Here is a 22,279-nt window from a genome sequence, read left to right on the forward strand (position 1 = left end):
GAACGTGTTCCAGCTAATCTCTTTTACTGTGTTGAGTCAGCAGATAATTTACATATAACGAGTCTTATAATTGGATGACCTATAATAAATAACTGTATAGTGAGTTAATATTTAAAACAATTCAGTATACACTAGGATTTGCTATCCTTTGTGTCATAGGATTTAAAAAAAAAAAAAAATTTAAATGAGAGAAAACACAAATAAAACAATACAAAAAGGTGTAACGATCAGTGCTTTAATTTCACAGAAATCATGGACAACCATTAGTCTGCAACCATAATAATGTACTGGAAGCTATAATTCCTATAAAATAATGTTGCATTAAATATTTAATAAATCATGTGAAAGTAAGGCTTTCTTTAAATATTGAAAAATAATGTAAACTAAAAATGAGTCAGTTCTTATCCAAATAACATAGTTATGCACAAAAATGGTTATTTTAAAAGAATTTAGCAGTTATAATATACAAAATAACAAGTGATAAAAACCTGCCCACTCAGTTTGACAAAGATTTAAAATCCTGCAGTTGTCCAATTAGAATTCATTTTAAATATCCCATTCGGCACTGGCACACTCACTTTTCTCATCATCTTCTGAGTCAGCTGATACATTCTTCATTCTCTGCATTGCTGCCTTGATGCTTTTCTCAAGTTCATTTTCAGGTTCTTTGTTGCTAACCTCTCTGCTTACCTTCTTAAGTTTAACACCTTGTCGAATGGCTGTTAGGATGCCGTCTCTGACATCACTGCCAGATAGTTTTGGCTGCTCCACCCTACGGAGAAGGTTCTCCCCTCGCTTCAATGATGCTAACACTTCTTCCATTGAACCTGTGGAGGATTTAGCAAGTTGGATACATGTTACAGCAAGGATTATGAATCAAGGTCTCAAAGTATAAAAAGAGCTCAAGTTAGGAAAATGAGTTCTCCTGCTACCAGAACGGTAAAGCAGCTTTAAGTCTACAGCTGCAAACTAAAGCTTTGTAACCTCCCATCCCTCCTCTAGCTATATATTTATGAGGAGAGTCCACATATTCCAGTCTGGCAGAAATTCTAAAATACTAATTTCAGGAACTACATATGCTATATAGCTCCTCCTACTACTCTGGAATGTTTACTCAAAAATAGTAGATCTTCCTATTGAAATATAAAAAAATGGTAGTTTATGCATACTTATACAAAATAATCATGTCTGGCATAACCAAGCATTATTAATACTTTTTTCTTAAATAATTTAAAAAGATTCCTGAGTGATGTTTATAAAACTGGCATACAAGATAAGTTAGGTTTATTAACCTCTTCGCTACCGTGATTTTCATAGAAAAACTTGCCCAAAATACAGAAGAATATTGCTATCACTCCATTTAAACTTGAATTTTTATTTACCTATCAAAACTATATTTATTTTTTAGTAGACAACCCAAGGTATTGATCTAGGTCCATTCTGGTACATTTCATGCCACTGTTTCGCCCAAAATGCAATCACATTAAAAAAACTAAATTTATGCTTACCTGATAAATTACTTTCTTTTACGATATGACGAGTCCACAGATTTCATCCTTACTTGTGGGATATTAACCTCCTGCTAACAGGAAGTGGCAAAGAGCACCACAGCAGAGCTGTATATATAGCCCCTCCCCTTCCCCTGCACCCTCAGTCATTCGGTCGAAGGTATAGGAAGAGAAAAAGGAAAGGCTAAAAGGTGCAGAGGTGACTGAAGTTTACAAAAAATATAAAGAAAAACTGTCTTAAAAAGAACAGGGTGGGCTGTGGACTCGTCATATCGTAAAAGAAAGTAATTTATCAGGTAAGCATACATTTAGTTTTCTTTTACAAAGATATGACGAGTCCATGGATTTCATCCTTACTTGTGGGAAACCAATACCAAAGCAATAGGACACACATGAACGGGAGGGACAAGACAGGAACCTAAACGGAAGACACCACTGCTTGAAGAACCTGTCTCCCAAAGATAGCCTCAGAAGAAGCAAAAGTATCAAATTTGTAAAAAGTGTGAAGGGACGACCAAGTCGCAGCCTTACAAATCTGTTCAACAGATGCATCGTTTTTAAAAGCCCATGTGGAAGCAACAGCCCTAGTAGAATGAGCCGTAATTCTTTCAGGAGGCTGCTGTCCAGCAGTCTCATATGCCAGGCGGAAGATACTTCTCAGCCAAAAAGAAAGTGAGGTAGCCATAGCTTTCTGACCCCTACGCTTTCCAGAATAAACAATGAATAATGAAGATGATTGACGGAAATCCTTAGTTGCCTGTAAGTAAAACTTTAAGGCACGGACCACGTCCAAGTTATGTAACAGACGCTCCTTCTTAGAAGAAGGATTAGGTCACAAGGAAGGAACAACAATTTCCGGATTAATATTCTTATTCGAAACAACCTTAGGAAGGAACACAGGTTTGGTACGTAAAACCACCTTATCAGAATGAAATATGAGATAAAGCGAATCACACTGTAATGCTGAAAGCTTAGAAACTCTTCGTGCAGAAGAAATAACAACCAAAAACAAAACTTTCCAAGATAATAGTTTAATATCTATGGAATGCATAGGTTCAAACGGAACCCCTTGCAGAACTCGAAGAACTAAATTCAACCTCCAGGGAGGAGTAATAGGTCTAAATACAGGCTTAATTCTAGATAGCGCCTGACAAAAAGACTGAACATCTGATACATTTGCCAAACGTTTGTGAAATTGACAAAGCTGAAATTTGTCTTTTTAAGGAACTTGCTGATAACCCTTTCTCCAATCCTTCTTGGAAAAAAGACAAAATCCTAGGAATCCTAACTTTACTCCATGAGTAACCCTTGGATTCACACTAATAAAGATATTTACGCCATATCTTATGATAGATTTTTCTAGTGACAGGCTTTCTAGCCTGTATCAAAGTATTGATAACTGAATCAGAGAATCCTCGCTTCGATAAAATCAAGCGTTCAATCTCCACGCAGTCAGTTGCAGAGAAATTAGATTTGGATGTTGTAAAGGACCTTGAATGAGAAGGTCCTGTCTCAACGGAAGTTTCCACGGTGGCAGAGAGGACATGTCCACTAGATCCGCATACCAAGTCCTGCGTGGCCACGCAGGCGCTATCAGGATCACTGAAGCTCTCTCCTGTTTGATTCGAGCAATCACGCGCGGGAGGAGAGGAAACGGCGGAAATAACATAATTTATGTAAGAACTAACCTGATAAATTAATTTCTTTCATATTGGCAAGAGTCCATGAGCTAGTGACATATGGGATATACAATCCTACCAGGAGGGGCAAAGTTTCCCAAACATCAAAATGCCTATAAATACACCCCCTCACCACACCCACAATTCAGTTTAACGAATAGCCAAGCAGTGGGGTGATAAAGAAAGGAGTAGAAAGCATCAACAAAGGAAATTTGGAAAGAATTGTGCTTTATACAAAAAATCATAACCACCATAAAAAGGGTGGACCTCATGGACTCTTGCCAATATGAAATAAATTAATTTATCAGGTAAGTTCTTACATAAATTATGTTTTCTTTCATGTAATTGGCAAGAGTCCATGAGCTAGTGACATATGGGATATCAATACCCAAGATGTGGAGTCTTCCACTCAAGAGTCACTAGAGAGGGAGGGAATACAAAATAAAAACAGCCATATTCCGCTGAAAAAATTAATCCACAACCCAAAAAAATAAGTTTATTTCATTTTTGAAAGAAAAAAAATTAAATCAAAAACAGAAGAATCAAACTGAAACAGCTGCCTGAAGAACTTTTCTACCAAAAACTGCTTCCGAAGAAGCAAATACATCAAAACGGTAGAATATAGTAAATGTATGCAAAGAGGACCAAGTCGCCGCTTTGCAAATCTGATCAACTGAAGCTTCATTCTTAAAAGCCCACGAAGTAGAGACTGATCTAGTAGAATGAGCTGTAATTCTCTGAGGCGGGGCCTGACCCGACTCCAAATAAGCTTGATGAATCAAAAGTTTCAACCAAGAAGCCAAGGAAATAGCAGAAGCCTTCTGACATTTCCTAGGACCAGAAAATAAAACAAATAGACTGGAAGTCTTCCTGAAATCTTTAGTAGCTTCCACATAATATTTCAAAGTCTTACCACATCCACAGAATGTAAGGATCTCTCCAAACAATTCTTAGGATTAGGACATAAGGAAGGGACAACAATTTCTCTACTAATGTTGTTAGAATTCACAACCTTAGGTAAAAATTGAAAAGAAGTCCGCAAAACTGCCTTATCCTGATGAAAAATCAGAAAAGGAGACTCACAAGAAAGAGCAGATAGCTCAGAAACTCTTCTAGCAGAAGAGATAGCCAAAAGGAACAACACTTTCCAAGAAAGTAGTTTAATGTCCAAAGAATGCATAGGCTCAAACGGAGGAGCCTGTAAAGTCTTCAGAACCAAATTAAAGGGACATTCAACACTTAGTGTAACAGGTTTTTATATTGTAAATTAAGAAACGGAGGTCCGCCTACACTATACCCCTCCTCCCTTGCCGCCTTGCTTCTGTCCTAATCAGCGGCGCTAACTACTCTAATACCCGGTCAATATGACAGGCTTAATACGAACTAAAGCCTGTACAAAACAGTGATTATCAGGAAGTATAGCAATCTTTCTGTGAAATAAAACAGAAAGAGCAGAGATTTGTCCTTTCAAGGAACTTGCAGACAAACCCTTATCCAAACCATCCTGAAGGAACTGTAAAATTCTAGGAATTCTAAAAGAATGCCAGGAGAATTTATGAGAGGAACACCATGAAATGAAAGTCTTCCAAACTCTATAATAAATCTTTCTAGAGACAGATTTACGAGCTTGTAACATAGTATTAATCCCGAGTCAGAAAAACCTCTATGACTTAGAACTAAGCGTTCAATTTCCATACCTTCAAATTTAATGATTTGAGATCCTGATGGAAAAACGGACCTTGAGATAGTAGGTCCGGCCGTAACGGAAGTGGCCAAGGCGGGCAACTGGACATCCGAACCAGATCCGCATACCAAAACCTGTGTGGCCATACTGGAGCCACGAGCAACACAAAAGACTGTTCCATGATGATTTTGGATATCACTCTTGGAAGGAGAACTAGAGGCGGGAAGATGTAAGCAGGATGATAACACCAAGGAAATGTCAGTGCATCCACTGCTTCCGCCTGAACATCCCTGGACCTGGACAGGTATCTGGGAAGTTTCTTGTTTAGATGAGAGGCCATGAGATCTATCTCTGGAAGACCCCACATCTGAACAATCTGAGAAAACACATCTGGATGGAGAGACCACTCCCCTGGATGTAATGTCTGGCGGCTGAGATAATCCGCCTCCCAATTGTCTACACCTGGGATATGCACCGCAGAGATTAGACAGGAGCTGGATTCCACCAAGCAAGTATCCGAGATACTTCTTTCATAGCTTGGGGACTGTGAGTCCCACCCTGATGATTGACATATGCCACAGTTGTGATATTGTCTGTCTGAAAACAAATGAATGGTTCTCTCTTTAGCAGAGGCCAAAACTGAAGAGCCCTGAGAATTGCACGGAGTTCTAAAATATTTATTGGTAATCTCGCCTCGAGATTTCCAAACCCCTTGTTCTGTCAGAGATCCCCAAACATCTCCCCAACCTGAAAGACTCGCATCTGTTGAGATTACAGTCCAGGTTGGCCGAACAAAATTAGCCCCTTAAACCAAATGATGGTGATCTATCCACCATGTCAGAGAGTGTCGTACATTGGGATTCAAGGATATTAATTGCGATATCTTTGTATAATCCCTGCACCATTGATTCAGCATGCAAAGCTGTAGAGGTCTCATGTGAAAACGAGCAAAGGGGATCGCGTCCAATGCTGCAGTCATGAGACCTAAAACTTCCAAGCACATGGCCACTGAAGGGAATGACAGACTGAAGGTGCCGGCATGCTGCGACCAATTTTAAACGTCTCTTGTCTGTTAGACACAGAGTCATGGACACTGAATCTATCTGGAAGCCTAAAAAGGTGACCCTTGTCTGAGGAATCAAGAAACTTTTTGGCAAATTGATCCTCCAACCATGTTTCCAAAGAAACAACACTAGTTGATTCGTGTGAGATTCTGCAGTATGTAAAGACTGAGCTAGTACCAAGATATCGTCCAAATAAGGAAACACCGCAATACCCTGTTCTCTGATTACAGATAATAGGGCACCCAGAACGTGTGAAAAGATCCTTGGAGCTGTTGCTAGGCCAAATGGAAGAGCAACAAATTGGTAATGCTTGTCTAGAAAAGAGAATCTCAGAAACTGATAGTGTTCTGGATTAATCGGAATATGAAGGTATGTATCCTGCAAGTCTATTGTGGACATATAATGTCTTTGCTGAACAAAAGGCAGAATAGTCCTTATAGTCACCATCTTGAAAGTTGGTACTCTTACATAACCATTCAAAATTTTCAGATCCAGAACTGGTCTGAATACATTTTCTTTATTTGGTACAATGAATAGGTTTGAATAAAACCCCAAACCTTGTTCCTGAGGAGGAACTGGCATGATTACCCCTGAAGACTCCAGGTCTGAAACACACTTCAGAAAAGCCTGAGCTTTACTGGATTTACAGGGATGCGTGAGAGGATTCAAAGTAAGACCTCCTGTGAGAATATTTTTTCTATTCGGTACCCTTGAGAGACAATGCTCTGAATCCAATGATTTTGGAAAGATTTTATCCAAAAATCCTTGAAAAATCTTAATCTGCCCCCTACCAGCTGAGCTGGAATGAGGGCCGCACCTTCATGCGGACTTAGGGGCAGACTTTGGTTTCCTAAATGGCTTGGATTTATTCCAATTTGAGGAAGGCTTCCAATTGGAAGCAGAATCCTTGGGAGGAGGATTGAGTTTTTGTACCTTATTCTGACTAAAGGAACGAAAACGGTTAGAAGCCTTAGATTTACCCTTAGGTTTTTTATCCTGAGGCAGAAAAACTCCTTTTCCTCCAGTGATAGTTGAAATAATAGAATCCAACTGAGAACCAAATAAATTATTACCTTGGAAAGAAAGAGATAGTAATCTAGATTTAGATGTCATATCAGCATTCCAAGATTTAAGCCATAAAGCTCTTCTAGCTAATACAGCTAAAGACATGGATCTAACATCAATTTTGACAATATCAAAAATGGCATCACAAATAAAATGATTAGCATGTTGCAGTAAGCGAGTAATGCTAGATATGTCAGGATCCAATTCTCGTTGCTCTAAATTCTCCAACCAAAAAGTTGAGGCAGCCGCAACATCAGCCAAAGAAATAGCAGGTCTGAGAAGATGACCTGAATATAAATAGGCCTTCCTTAGATAAGATTCAAGCATCCAATCTAAAGGATCCTTAAAGGAAGTACTATCTTCCATAGGAATAGTGGTACGTTTAGCAAGAGTAGAAATAGCCCAATCAACTTTGGGGATTTTATCCCAAAACTCTATAGATTTTGCTGGTAAAGGATACAATTTTTTAAACCTTGAAGAAGGAATAAAAGAAGTACCTGGCTTATTCCATTCCCTAGAAATCATATCAGAAATAGCCTCAGGAATAGGAAAAACCCCTGGGGAAACCACAGGAGGTTTAAAAACAGCATTTAAACGTTTATTAGACTGAACGTCAATAGGACTGGTTACCTCAATATCCAAAGTAATTAACACTTCTTTTATTAAAGAACGCATATACTCTATTTTAAATTAATAAGTAGATTTATCAGTGTCAATGTCTGAGGAAGGATCTTCTGAATCAGATAGATCCTCATCAGAAGAGGATAAATTATTATGTTGCTGGTCATTTGAAATTTCATCAGCTAAATGAGAAGTTTTAAAAGACCTTTTACGTTTATTAGAAGGTGGAAATGCAGACAAAGCCTTCAGAATAGAATCAGAAACAAATTCTTTAAAATTTACAGGTATATCATGTACATTAGAAGTTGAAGGAACTGCAACTGGCAATGTACTATTACTGATGGAAACACTATCTGCATGTAAAAGTTTATCATGACAACTATTACAAATGACATTTGTTGGAATAATTTCTACACTTTTACAACAAATGCACTTAGCTTTGGTAGACCCGATGTCAGGCAGCAATGTTCCAGCAGAAACTTCTGAGACAGGATCAGATTGGGACATCTTGCTCAATGTAAGAGAAAAAACAACATATAAAGCAAAATTATCTATTTCCTTATATGACAGTTTCAGGAATGGGAAAAAATGCAAAAGCATAGGCCTCTGATAGAGAAAAAAGAAAGAGGCAAACATCAATGGGATATTGAAATAATGAAAAAAAATTGGCGCCAAGTATGACACACAACGTAACAAACTTTTTTGGCGCCAAAAATAACCGGAAATAACACACTCGCGTCACTAATGACGCCGCCGTGTGAAAGGTCTCGGCGTCACGTATGATGCTGGAAATGACGAAGTTGCGTCATAAACGTATTTTTTCGCGCCAAAAATATTTTCGCACCAAGAATGACGCAATAAAGTTTAGCATTTGACGCACCCGCGGGCCTAATACCTGCAACAGCAAGAAGTAGTCAATTGAAAAAAAGACTAAACCCCAGGTAAGAAATACATTTCTTAAAATGTTTAAATTCCCCAAATATGAAACTGACAGTCTGCTGAAGGAAATACATGAACCTGACTCATGGCAAATATAAGTACAATACATATATTTAGAACTTTATATAAATGCATAAAGTGCCAAACCATAGCTGAGGTGTCTTAAGTAATAAAAACATACTTACCAAAAGACACCCATCCACATATAGCAGATAGCCAAACCAGTACTAAAACAGTTATTAGTAGAGGTAATGGTAAATTGAGAGCATATCGTCGATCTGAAAAGGGAGGTAGGAGATGAATCTCTACGACCGATAACAGAGAACCTATGAAATAGACCCCCATTAGGGAAATCATCGTATTCAAATAAGTGATACTCCCTTCACGTCCCTCTGACATTCGCTGTACACTGAGAGGAATCGGGCTTCAACAATGCTGAGAAGCGCATATCAACGTAGAAATCTTAGCACAAACTTACCTCACCACCTCCATAGGAGGCAAAGTTTGTAAAACTGAATTGTGGGTGTGGTGAGGGGTGTATTTATAGGCATTTTGAGGTTTGGGAAACTTTGCCCCCCCTGGTAGGATTGTATATCCCATATGTCACTAGCTCATGGACTCTTGCCAATTACATGAAAGAAATATAAGCTAGGCTGAACAACCAAGGTACTGCCAAGGCATCTATCAATTCGGCCTGAGGATCCCTTGACCGGGATCCGTATCTTGGAAGCTTCACATTCTGACGAAATGCCATCAAATCCAGTTCCGGTCTGCCCCATCTGAGAATCAATGGGGCGACTTAGAAAATCTGCTTCCCAGTTCTCTACTCCTGGGATGTAGATCGCTGACAGATGACAAGAGTGGGCCTCCGCCCAACTGATTATCTTGGATACTTCTATCATCGCTAAGGAACTCCTTGTTCCCCCCTGATGATTGACATATGCCACAGTCGTTATGTGTTCCGACTGGAATCTGATGAATTTGGCCGAAGCCAACTGAGGCCACGCCTGAAGTGCATTGAATATTGCCCTCAGTTCCAAAATATTGATTGGAAGTAGAGACTCCACTTGAGCCCAAAGACCCTGAGCCTTCAGGGAATTCCAAACTGCACCCCAGCCCAGAAGGCTGACATCTGTTGTCACTATTACCCACGAGGGTCTGCGGAAACAAGTCCCCTGGGACAGATGATCCGACGACAACCACCAAAGAAGAGAGTTTCTGGTCTCTTGATCCAGAATTATCTTTGGAAATAATTCTGCATAATCCCCATTCCACTGACCGAGCATGCATAGTTGCAGTGGTCTGAGATGAAAGCGAGAAAACGGAACGATGTCCATTGCCGCTACCATTAATCCGATTACCTCCATACACTGAGCCACTGATGGCCGAGGAATGGACAGAAGTGCTCGGCAAGTATTCAAAATTTTTGATTTTCTGACCTCCGTCAGAAATACTTTCATGGCTACCGAGTCTATCAGAGTTCCCAAGAAAGGAACCCTTGTCTGTGAAACAAGTGAACTCTTCTCTATGTTCACCTTCCAGCCGTGAGTTCTCAGAAAAGACAACACTGTGTCCGTGTGAGATTTTGACAGATGATATGTTGACGCCTGAATCAGAATATCGTCCAGATAAGGCGCCACCGCTATCCCTTGCGGTCTGAGAACCACCAAAAGAGACCCTAGAACCTTTGTGAAGATTCTGGGTGCTGTGGCCAACCCGAAAGGAAGAGCCACGAACTGATAATGTTTGTCCAAGAAGGCAAACCTTAGAAACCGATGATGATGATTAGGGATGCACCGATACCGATACTAGTATCGGTGCCGATACTTAGCATTTGCACAAGTACTTGTACTCATGCAAAATGCTCCGATACCTCTATCGATACTTTTGGAGCTGCTTTGAAGGAAGGAGGGACGTGACGCAAGGGAGCTTTTGCCTTTACTTCTGCCCTTAGTATAGACACGCTGCCACGCTAACACAAATTGTTTCAGGAGAACACGCTACAGGGGGTGGGCGGACCCAGTGAGAGAGCACAATAGAGCGACGGCACGTGGAGGTTTGAGGTAAGCTGATCTATAATGATGATCAGTATATGCATAATCTTGTGTAACAGCAAAAATTGGGCATAATTGTAGTCCCAGTTTAATTTAAACAAACTTTATTCAAAGCAATTGCATATTTATATCAGTGTCAGTGATATAAGATTTTTGGCAGCAAGTTATCTACAAACGTTACATACGTTTTTCATACATGTCAAAATATGGCACAAGCTAAAAAAGGAGACTGTAGCTAAGTATTAAATAAAAAGGTCTCTTTGCTTAGAGCATTTTATTTTTAAACAAAAACGCTTTGTTTTTTTGCTTATCAAATAAAATAAAAGTTAAATTAAATGTATGAAGTCAAAGTTCCACTTCCAGAATGCTGCAGTGCTTTTCAGGCCACTGTTTTATGTTTTATTTATATTTTATACATTTTGTAAAATATGGTTATGGACTGGTAAATATTAGACCATTTTTTCTAAATATATTTAGCTCTGTACGTTATACAGAACAAATTTAAATTCAGTAATTTTGAAACAAGCAATTCTCCCTATATTAATTCTTAATATTTATGGCCCTGTTTAATTTTGTGATGCAGTGTGTTAATTTGCCTGTTAAAAATATTTCACCTCTAACATGTCTCTCTTTTGGAGCAAAGATACTCTTTTTAAGAGCAAATTCATTTCTCATGATCCTATAAATGTTCATTTTTGAAAACCTTCTGGCTTTGAAAAGGAACAACTACCCTTACAAAAACTGGTAAAATCAACCTTTGAATTTGTGAAGCGGGGCATGTGTACTTGTGTAGAACTTAATACATTGTACATGAATACATTTTTATTATTGGCTTTCTGGACAGGATTTTATATCATAAAATTAAGCTATTTTTTTAGAGACTTCTACGTCCCTTTCAGTGTAAATCATGATTTGCAGCTGATTTATTATATTGTGTCACAGTAGCATGCTTGGATTCTTCAACCCTAGCATGCTTAGGCATTGGCAGTACATCTTCAATCCTCTCACAGATTTTATTCCAAGCAAACTCCTTCTGAATTTTATACACTGATAAAAGGGACAGTAAAGTCAAAATTATTCAGAGTTGTGTTTTTGGTATTCTTTGTTGAAACACATATTTTTATATTCTCACTAGCAGAAATACGCTACTGGGAGCTAGCTGATGGTGGCTGCACATATATTCATCCTGTCATTTGCTCACTTAACTTGTTGAGCTAGCCCCCAGTAGTGCATTGCTGTTAGTTCAACAAAGTGTGTCTGTGTGAGAGAGTGTGTGTCTGTGTGAGAGAGTGTGTGTCTGTGTGAGAGAGTGTGTGTCTGTGTGAGAGAGTGTGTGTCTGTGTGAGAGAGTGTGTGTCTGTGTGAGAGAGTGTGTGTCTGTGTGAGAGAGTGTGTGTCTGTGTGAGAGAGTGTGTGTGTCTGTGAGAGTAGCTAAATCATTAGTCTCTGTATTGCTCTTGGGAAACTGTCACATGACAAAAAAAGTATCGGTAATTGGTATCGGCGAGTACCTGAAAAAAAAGTATCGGTACTTGTACTCGGTCTTAAAAAAATGGTATCGGTGCAACCCTAATGATGATGATCTTTGTGGATTGGAAGGTAAGCATCCTTCAAATCCACGGTAGTCATATATTGACCCTCCTGGATCATTGGCAAAATTGTTCGAATTGTCTCCATCTTGAATGATGGAACTCTTAGAAATTTGTTTAGACACTTGAGGTCCAAAATGGGTCTGAATGTTCCCTCTTTTTTGGGGACCACAAATAGGTTTGAGTAAAACCCCTGGTCCCTGTTCCAATTTTGGAACAGGACAGATTACTCCCATAGTAAAAAGGTCTTTAACACAGCGTAAGAACGCCTCTCTCTTTATCTGGTTTGCACATAATTTTGAAAGATGAAATCTCCCTCTTGGGAGAAAATCTTTGAATTGCCCAAGCCTGAGCAAAGAAAGAAAGTCTGCCCCCTACTAGATCCGGTCCCGGATCGGGGGCCACCCCTTCATGTTGTCTTAGGACCAGCAGTGTTTTTTTTTGGATTGTTTACCCTTCTTGCAGTTCTGATTGGGTCTCCAGACTGACTTAGATTGGGAAAAATTCCCTTCCTGCTTAGTGGAAGAAGAAGAAGCGGGGGGTCCTCCTTTAAAGTTCCGAAAGGAATGAAAATTATTCTGTTTACCCCTCAATTTAACCGATCTATCCTGAGGTAGGGCATGGCCCTTACCTCCTGTAATATCAGAAATGATCTCCTTCAATTCTGGCCCAAAAAGGGTCTTACCTTTAAAGGGAATAGCTAAAAGCTTATGTTTTGATGACACATCAGCAGACCAAGATCCTGCATTTTTTGCCGCTAATTTAGCAATTTGAAAAGCAGCATCAGTAATAAAAGAATTAGCTAGCTTAAGAGCCTTAATTCTATCTAGAATGTCATCTAATGGAGTCTCAACCTTAAGAGACTCTTCTAGAGCCTCAAACCAAAAAGCTGCTGCAGTAGTTACTGGAACAATGCAAGTCATAGGTTGTAAAAGAAATCCCTGATTAACAAATAATTTCTTTAGTAGACCCTCTAATTTCTTATCCATAGGGTCCTTGAAAGCACAACTATCCTCAATGGGTATAGTAGTACGCTTAGCTAGGGAAGATATAGCTCCCTCTACCTTAGGGACCGTTTGCCATGAGTCCCGAATGGTATCTGATATAGGAAACATTTTCTTAAAATTAGGAGAGTGAGAAAACGGTATACCTGGTCTATCCCATTCCTTACTAATAATTTCCGAAATTCTCTTAGGAACCGGAAAAACATCAGTGTAAGTAGGAACTTCCAAATATTTATCCATTTTACACAATTTCTCTGGAGGAATAACAATAGGATCACAATCATCCAGAGTCGCTAAAACCTCCCTAAGCAACAGGCAGAGGTGTTCAAGCTTAAATTTAAATGACATAGCATCCAAATCTGTCTGAGGTAAAACATTCCCTGAATAAGAAATTTCACCCTCAGACAGTAATTCCCTGATCCCCAACTCAGAGCACTGTGAGGGAACATCGGAAATAGCTAATAAAGCATCAGGGGATTCAGTATTTACATTAATACTTGACCTACTGCGTTTACCCTGCAACACTCGTAATTTAGACAATAGCTCCGTAAGGGTAGTTGACATAACTGCAGCCATCTCCTGCAGAGTAAAGGAATTAGACGCACTAGAAGTACTAGGCATCGCTTGTGTGGGCATAAAAGGTTATGACACTTGGGGAGAATTGGATGGCATATCCTGATTCTCTTCAGACTGAGAATCATCCTTAGGCACACTTTATTTAAAATATGCTTTTTACATTGTAAAGCCCTTTCAGTACAAAAGTTACACAATGTTAGAGGGGGATGCACCATAGCTTCTAAACACATCGAACAATGAGCAACCTCAATGTCAGACATGTTAAACAGACTAGTAATACCACAAAAGTCGTTTAAACACTTATAGCATAAAATAAACATTTGAAAAAACGTGTACTGTGCCTTTAAGAAAAGAAAATGTGAACAATTTTTCCAAAATGCACAAAAAAACATTAAATTATTCCCAAATTTAACTTAATATCGTTGGTTAATCCAAAAATTACTACACCCAGAAGCAAGGGCAGAAATAAGGCTTTAGAAGTACTTATATCAACATGTAGATAAAAAACATAATTTATGCTTACCTGATAAATTTATTTCTCTTGTAGTGTATCCAGTCCACGGATCATCCATTACTTATGGGATATTCTCCTTCCCAACAGGAAGTTGCAAGAGGATCACCCACAGCAGAGCTGCTATATAGCTCCTCCCCTAACTGCCATATCCAGTCATTCGACCGAAACAAACAGAGAAAGGAGAAACCATAGGGTGCAGTGGTGACTGTAGTTTAATTAAATTTTAGACCTGCCTTAAAATGACAGGGCGGGCCGTGGACTGGATACACTACAAGACAAATAAATTTATCAGGTAAGCATAAATTATGTTTTCTCTTGTTAAGTGTATCCAGTCCACGGATCATCCATTACTTATGGGATACCAATACCAAAGCTAAAGTACATGGATGATGGGAGGGACAAGGCAGGGAATAAGCGGAAGGAACCACTGCCCGAAGAACCTTTCTCCCAAAAACAGCCTCCGAAGAAGCAAAAGTATCAAATTTGTAAAATTTTGAAAAAGTGTGAAGCGAAGACCAAGTCGCGGCCTTGCAAATCTGTTCAACAGAGGCCTCATTTTTAAAGGCCCAGGTGGAAGCCACAGCTCTAGTAGAATGAGCTGTAATTCTTTCAGGGGGCTGCTGTCCAGCAGTCTCATAGGCTAGGCGTATAATACTCCGAAGCCAAAAGGAAAGAGGTTGCCGAAGCTTTTTGACCTCTCCTCTGTCCAGAATAAACGACAAACAGGGAAGATGTTTGACGAAAATCTTTAGTAGCTTGTAAGTAAAACTTCAAGGCACGGACTACGTCCAGATTATGTAAAAGACGTTCCTTCTTTGAAGAAGGATTAGGACACAATGATGGAACAACAATCTCTTGATTGATATTCTTGTTAGAAACCACCTTAGGTAAAAACCCAGGTTTGGTACGCAGAACTACCTTATCTGCATGAAAAATCAGATAAGGAGAATCACATTGTAAGGCAGATAGCTAAGAGACTCTCCGAGCCGAGGAAATAGCCATCAAAAACAGAACTTTCCAAGATAAAAGCTTAATATCAATGGAATGAAGGGGTTCAAACGGAACTCCTTGAAGAACTTTAAGAACCAAGTTTAAGCTCCATGGGGGAGCAACAGGTTTAAACACAGGCTTAATTCTAACCAAAGCCTGACAAAATGCCTGGACGTCTGGAACTTCTGCCAGACGCTTGTGCAAAAGAATAGACAGAGCAGAAATCTGTCCCTTTAAGGAACTAGCTGATAATCCTTTGTCCAAAACCCTCTTGGAGAAAGGACAATATCCTAGGAATCCTAACCTTACTCCATGAGTAATTCTTGGATTCACACCAGTAAAGATATGTACGCCATATCTTGTGATAGATTTTCCTGGTAACAGGCTTTCGTGCCTGTATTAAGGTATCAATGACTGACTCGGAGAAGCCACGCTTTGATAGAATCAAGCGTTCAATCTCCATGCAGTCAGTCTCAGAGAAATTAGATTTGGATGATTGAAAGGACCTTGTATTAGAAGGTCCTGTCTTAGAGGCAGAGTCCATGGTGGAAAGGATGACATGTCCACTAGGTCTGCATACCAGGTCCTGCGTGGCCACGCAGGCGCTATTAGAATCACCGATGCTCTCTCCTGTTTGATTTTGGCAATCAGTCGAGGGAGCAGAGGAAACGGTGGAAACACCTAAGCCAGGTTGAAGAACCAAGGCGCTGCTAGAGCATCTATCAGCGTCGCTTCTGGGTCCCTGGACCTGGATCCGTAACAAGGAAGCTTGGCGTTCTGGCGAGACGCCATGAGATCCAACTCTGGTTTGCCCCAACGATGAATCAACTGAGCAAACACCTCCGGATGGAGTTCCCACTCCCCCGGGTGAAAAGTCTGACGACTTAGAAAATCCGCCTCCCAGTTCTCCACGCCTGGGATATGGATTGCTGACAGGTGGCAAGAGTGAGTCTCTGCCCAGCGAATTATTTTTGAGACTTCCAACATCGCTAGGGAACTCCTGGTTCCCCCTTGATGGTTGATGTAAGCCACAGTCGTGACATTGTCCGACTGAAATCTGATGAACCTCAGTGTTGCTAACTGAGGCCAAGCCAGAAGAGCATTGAATATTGCTCTTAACTCCAGAATATTTATCGGAAGGAGTTTCTCCTCCTGAGTCCACGATCCCTGTGCCTTCAGGGAGTTCCAGACTGCACCCCAACCTAGAAGGCTGGCATCTGTTGTTACAATTGTCCAATCTGGCCTGCGAAAGGTCATACCCTCGGACAGGTGGACCCGAGACAAGCACCAGAGAAGAGTATCTCTGGTCTCTTGATCCAGATTTAGCAGAGGGGACAAATCTGTGTAATCCCCATTCCACTGACTTAGCATGCATAATTGCAGCGGTCTGAGATGTAGGCACGCAAATGGCACTATGTCCATTGCCGCTACCATTAAGCCGATCACCTCCATACACTGAGCAACCGAAGGGCGCGGAATGGAATGAAGAATACGGCAAGCATTTAGAAGCTTTGATAACCTGGACTCCGTCAGGTAAATTTTCATCTCTACAGAATCTATAAGAGTCCCTAAGAAGGAGACTCTTGTGAGTGGGGATAGAGAACTCTTTTCCTCGTTCACTTTCCACCCATGCGATCTCAGAAATGCCAGAACTATCTCTGTATGAGACTTGGCAATTTGAAAGCTTGACGCCTGTATCAGGATGTCGTCTAGATACGGATCCACCGCTATGCCTCGCGCTCTTAGAACCGCCAGAAGTGAGCCCAGAACCTTCGTAAAGATTCTCGGGGCTGTAGCCAACCCGAAGGGAAGAGCTACAAATTCGTAATGCCTGTCTAGAAAGGCAAACCTTAGGAACCGATGATGATCTTTGTGAATCGGTATGTGAAGGTAGGCATCCTTTAAGCCCACTGTGGTCATGTACTGACCCTCTTGGATGATGGGTAGGATGGTCCGAATAGTTTCCATTTTGAAAGATGGAACTCTGAGGAATTTGTTTAAGATCTTTAGATCCAAAATTGGTCTGAAGGTTCCCTCTTTTTTGGGAACCACAAACAGATTTGAATAAAAACCCTGTCCTTGTTCCGTCCGCGGAACTGGATGGATCACTCCCATTACTAGGAGGTCTTGCACACAGCGTAGGAATGCCTCTTTCTTTATCTGATTTGCAGATAACCTTGAAAGATGAAATCTCCCTTGTGGAGGGGAAGCTTTGAAGTCCAGAAGATATCCCTGAGATATGATCTCCAATGCCCAGGGATCCTGAACATCTCTTGCCCACCCCTGGGTGAAGAGAAAAAGTCTGCCCCCTACTAGATCTGTCCCGGATAGGGGGCCGTTCCTTCATGCTGTCTTAGAGGCAGCAGCAGGCTTTCTGGCCTGCTTGCCTTTGTTCCAGGACTGGTTAGGTTTCCAGGCCTGCTTAGATTGAGCAACAGTTCCCTCTTGTCTTGAAGCGGAGGAAGTTGATGCTGCACCTGCCTTGGAATTTCGAAAGGCACGAAAATTAGACTGTTTGGCCTTTGATTTGGCCCTGTCCTGAGGAAGGGTATGACCCTTACCTCCAGTAATGTCAGCAATAATTTCTTTCAAACCAGGCCCGAATAAGGTCTGCCCCTTGAAAGGAATGTTGAGTAATTTAGACTTTGAAGTCACATCAGCTGACCAGGATTTGAGCCATAGCGTCCTACGCGGCTGGATGGCGAATCCGGAATTCTTAGCCGTTAGTTTAGTCAAATGAACTATGGCATCAGAAACAAATGAGTTAGCTAGCTTAAGAGTTCTAAGCTTGTCAACAATTTCAGCCAATGGAGCTGTATGGATGGCCTCTTCCAGGGCCTCAAACCAGAATGCCGCCGCAGCAGTGACAGGCGCAATGCATGCAAGGGGCTGTAAAATAAAACCTTGTTGAATAAACATTTTCTTAAGGTAACCCTCTAATTTTTTATCCATTGGATCTGAAAAAGCACAACTGTCCTCAACCGGGATAGTGGTACGCTTTGCTAAAGTAGAAACTGCTCCCTCCACCTTAGGGACAGTCTGCCATAAGTCCTCTGTAGTGGTATCTATTGGAAACATTTTTCTAAATATAGGAGGTGGGGAAAAGGGCACACCGGGCCTATCCCACTCCTTACTAATAATTTCTGTAAGCCTTTTAGGTATTGGAAAAACATCAGTACTCACCGGCACTGCATAGTATTTATCCAGCCTACACAATTTCTCTGGCACTGCAATTGTGTCACAGTCATTCAGAGCAGCTAATACCTCCCCAAGCAATACACGGAGGTTCTCAAGCTTAAATTTAAAATTAGAAATCTCTGAATCAGGTCTCCCCGAATCAGAGACGTCACCCACAGACTGAAGCTCTCCGTCCTCAGGTTCTGCATATTGTGACGCAGTATCAGACATGGCTCTTACAGCATCTACGCGCTCTGTATCTCATCTAACCCCAGAGCTATCGCGCTTGCCTCTCAATTCAGGCAATCTGGATAATACCTCTGACAGGGTATTATTCATGATTGCAGCCATGTCCTGCAAAGTAATCGCTATGGGCGTCCCTGATGTACTTGGCGCCATATTAGCGTGCGTCCCTTGAGCGGGAGGCGAAGGGTCCGACACGTGGGGAGAGTTAGTCGGCATAACTTCCCCCTCGACAGACCCCTCTGGTGACAATTCTTTTATAGATATAGACTGATCTTTACTGTATAAGGTGAAATGAATACATTTAGTACACATTCTCCTATGGGGCTCCACCATGGCTTTTAAACATAATGAACAAGTATCCTCTGTTTCAGACATGTTTGTACAGACTAGCAATGAGACTAGCAAGCTTGGAAAACACTTTAAAGCAAGTTAACAAGCAATATAAAAAACATTACTGTGCCTTTAAGAGAAACAAATTTTGACAGTGTATGTAACAAGTCAGCAGAGCATTGCACCCACTTGCAAATGGATGATTAACCCCTTAATAACAAAAACAGAATAATAAATGACAAAAACGTTTTTTAAACACAGTCACAACAACTGCCACAGTCTACTGTGATTGTTACCCTCCTCAAACACGACTTTGAAGCCTTTTGAGCCCTTCAGAGATGTCCTGGATCATGCAGAGGGAATCTGAATGTCTCTGTCAGTATTTTTATCTGCACAGAAAAGCACTAAAATAGGCCCTTCCCACTCATATTGCAACAGTGGAAAGCTTCAGGAAACTGTCTCTAGGCAGAAATCAAACCAGCCATGTGGAAAAAAACTAGGCCCCAATAAGTTTTGTCACCAAACATATATAAAAACGATTAACATGCCAGCAAACGTTTTATATTACATTTTTATAAGAGTATGCATCTCTATTAATAAGCCTGATACCAGTAGCTATCACTGCATTTAAGGCTTTACTTACATTAATCCGGTATAAGCAGCATTTTCTAGCAAATTCCATCCCTAGAAAAATATTAACTGCACATACCTTATTGCAGGAAAACCTGCACGCCATTCCCTCTCTGAAGTTACCTCACTCCTCAGAATATGTGAGAACAGCAATGGATCTTAGTTACTTCTGCTAAGATCATAGAAAATGCAGGCAGATTCTTCTTCTAAATACTGCCTGAGATAAACAGCACACTCCGGTACCATTTAAAAATAACAAACTTTTGATTGAAGAAATAAACTAAGTATAAAACACCACACTCCTCTTACAACCTCTATCTTGGTTGAGTCTTGCAAGAGAATGACTGGATATGGCAGTTAGGGGAGGAGCTATATAGCAGCTCTGCTGTGGGTGATCCTCTTGCAACTTCCTGTTGGGAAGGAGAATATCCCATAAGTAATGGATGATCCGTGGACTGGATACACTTAACAAGAGAAATACACTCTGCACCTCGCCACAGCTCTGCTGTGGCGCCTTCCTGCCCCCAGGGTACTTCGAATCAAGTTTCCAACCCTTCAAACCAGCTACACAGTCCAGGAGCCACCGAGTTACTGTTTGCTGCTGCTAAGCCTGAAGGAATTGCGCCAAAATAGGCCCCGTCCCTTAAGGTCAAAAGTTGGAGTAGGCCCAAACAACACCGCATGGAAATGCAGTTTTGCACTAAAGTAAAAATACACACACAATACAACCCTCAAGCATAAAACCAATAAGTTTTAAGTGCCAAAAATAAAAAACATAAAACATTGTTTTTTATATTGTCTCCCATGTCACATAATGCCCAAATATCAACTAATGATAAATATAATATAGGGACTCCAGTAACACCCCTCTTATTAAAATAGGTTTTACTGCTTACCCTTAATGCCGCTTGTAGCATGAAACCGGTCTCCACACTGAAGATGTCTCATGGTTACCTTCAGAAGTCTTGTGGGAACCAGCGTGGATCTTAATTACAAATGCTAAGATCATCAAACCTCAGGGCAGAAAACTTCTTCCATATCCCCCTGAGGAAAATAGTACGCACCGGTACCATTTAAAATAAAAAAACTTCTTGATTGAAGAAACTAAAACTAACACCTCAATTTACCATGTCTTCCTAGTATAACACAGGCAAAGAGAATGACTGAGGGTGGAGGGGAAGGGGAGGGGCTATATATACAGCTCTGCTGTGGTGCTCTTTGCCACTTCCTGTTAGCAGGAGGTTAATATCCCACAAGTAAGGATGAAATCCTTGGACTCGTCATATCTTTGTAAAAGAAAATAGTTCCACAAACTTTGGGTTTCTTACTGAATTTTTTACACATAACATAATAGACAAATGGCTGTAAAAATGTTCTCTGGGGTCCATTTAGTTAAGAAATAGCAGACATGCATTGCTTTGCAATTAGAAGGCTGCTAATTGCAACCACGCACCACACTTCTGAAAATCCTGGCAATGAAGGGGTTATAGAGTTAGCTGGTAAGGATAATAGTATTTTAATGCAGGGATTACCCTCCCTGATCCTTTCCAAACAGCTCTCTCCCCATCACAAAGCCAAACTACTGACTACCATCTTAGGTACTAGCAGACAGTCTACCAGTATGATGTTTTTGGGTTTAAAAATAAATAAATAAAAAGTAATTGTATTTATTTATTGATTTTCTGCAGTGTAGGATCCCCCTTTACCCTCCCACCTCCCGATCCCTCGCAAACAACTATCTAACCCTCCCCCTAACTAATAATTATGTCTGCCATCTTAGCTACTGGCAGCTGTCTGCCAATTCCTAGTTCATATTTACCTTTTTTTTTTTGTAGTGTTGCGGTCCTTGATTCTCCATATTTCTGTAGTGTATCATCCCTTCCCTCCTTCTCCCTTCAAAATCTTTTCTGCAGTGTAGGGCCATTCAAACCCCCCCCCCTCCACCACTGTGCTGCCCACCCGCCTCCCTTCAGCACCTCCCAATGAAGGAGAATGTTAACAAACAGTGACAAAGACCGTGGGTAACAATCAGGCAGTCTGCATAGTGACAAAGACAGTGTGTAACAATCAGGCAGTCTGCATTTATCTGGTAACGGAGCACTGATCATGCTCTGTTACCTTTTGAAAGTAGATGCCTGCAGCCCAGGAAGAGCAAGTCTCGGTTGTCACTTGACAACCGAGAATGCTCAAGCTTCCTGAAGGTCGGACGTAGATCTATGTTATGAGGTACAATGAGCTATGTACCGCATGACATCCGATTTTGTTTTTTTAAATAAAAATCACAAAGTGTATTTCTTCATTAAAAAGGAAAATTAAACAATTTGTGATTTTAATATCAAATGTTTAATTATGTGTATTAAAACACATTACAAAATACTTTCACTATTTTGTCTCATTTCCCTGTAATTTACCTCTGAAAATTATTAGCTTTTAATAATTCCTTGCAATATTGTGAATTAGTTATCAAGATTTAAAACAGGTCTCATATAATCATCATCATTTATTAGTATATAGCTGCAAAATTCTGTACCACATCTTTTCCCCTGCTTAAGCCATAAAGTGACAATAGAAAAAAAGCTAGCAAAGTCAATATCTTGCAGAGCTATTCT

The 22,279-nt window shown here is 40.5% G+C and overlaps 1 protein-coding gene across 1 annotated transcript in view; it reads right to left on the reverse strand.

Annotated features, from left to right (window-relative positions):
- Nucleotides 1–221: 221 nt before the first annotated feature.
- WHAMM (WASP homolog associated with actin, golgi membranes and microtubules) overlaps nucleotides 222–22,279 on the reverse strand; it is a 124,680-nt gene continuing 102,622 nt past the window's right edge. The window contains exon 10 of the mRNA XM_053717426.1: nucleotides 222–827. Coding sequence (XP_053573401.1) covers nucleotides 547–827 — 281 coding nt within the window. The 3' untranslated portion in view covers nucleotides 222–546. The remainder of the gene's footprint in view (nucleotides 828–22,279) is intronic.

This window comes from Bombina bombina, chromosome 6, assembly GCF_027579735.1.
Source record: "Bombina bombina isolate aBomBom1 chromosome 6, aBomBom1.pri, whole genome shotgun sequence".
Classification (NCBI taxonomy): domain Eukaryota; kingdom Metazoa; phylum Chordata; class Amphibia; order Anura; family Bombinatoridae; genus Bombina; species Bombina bombina.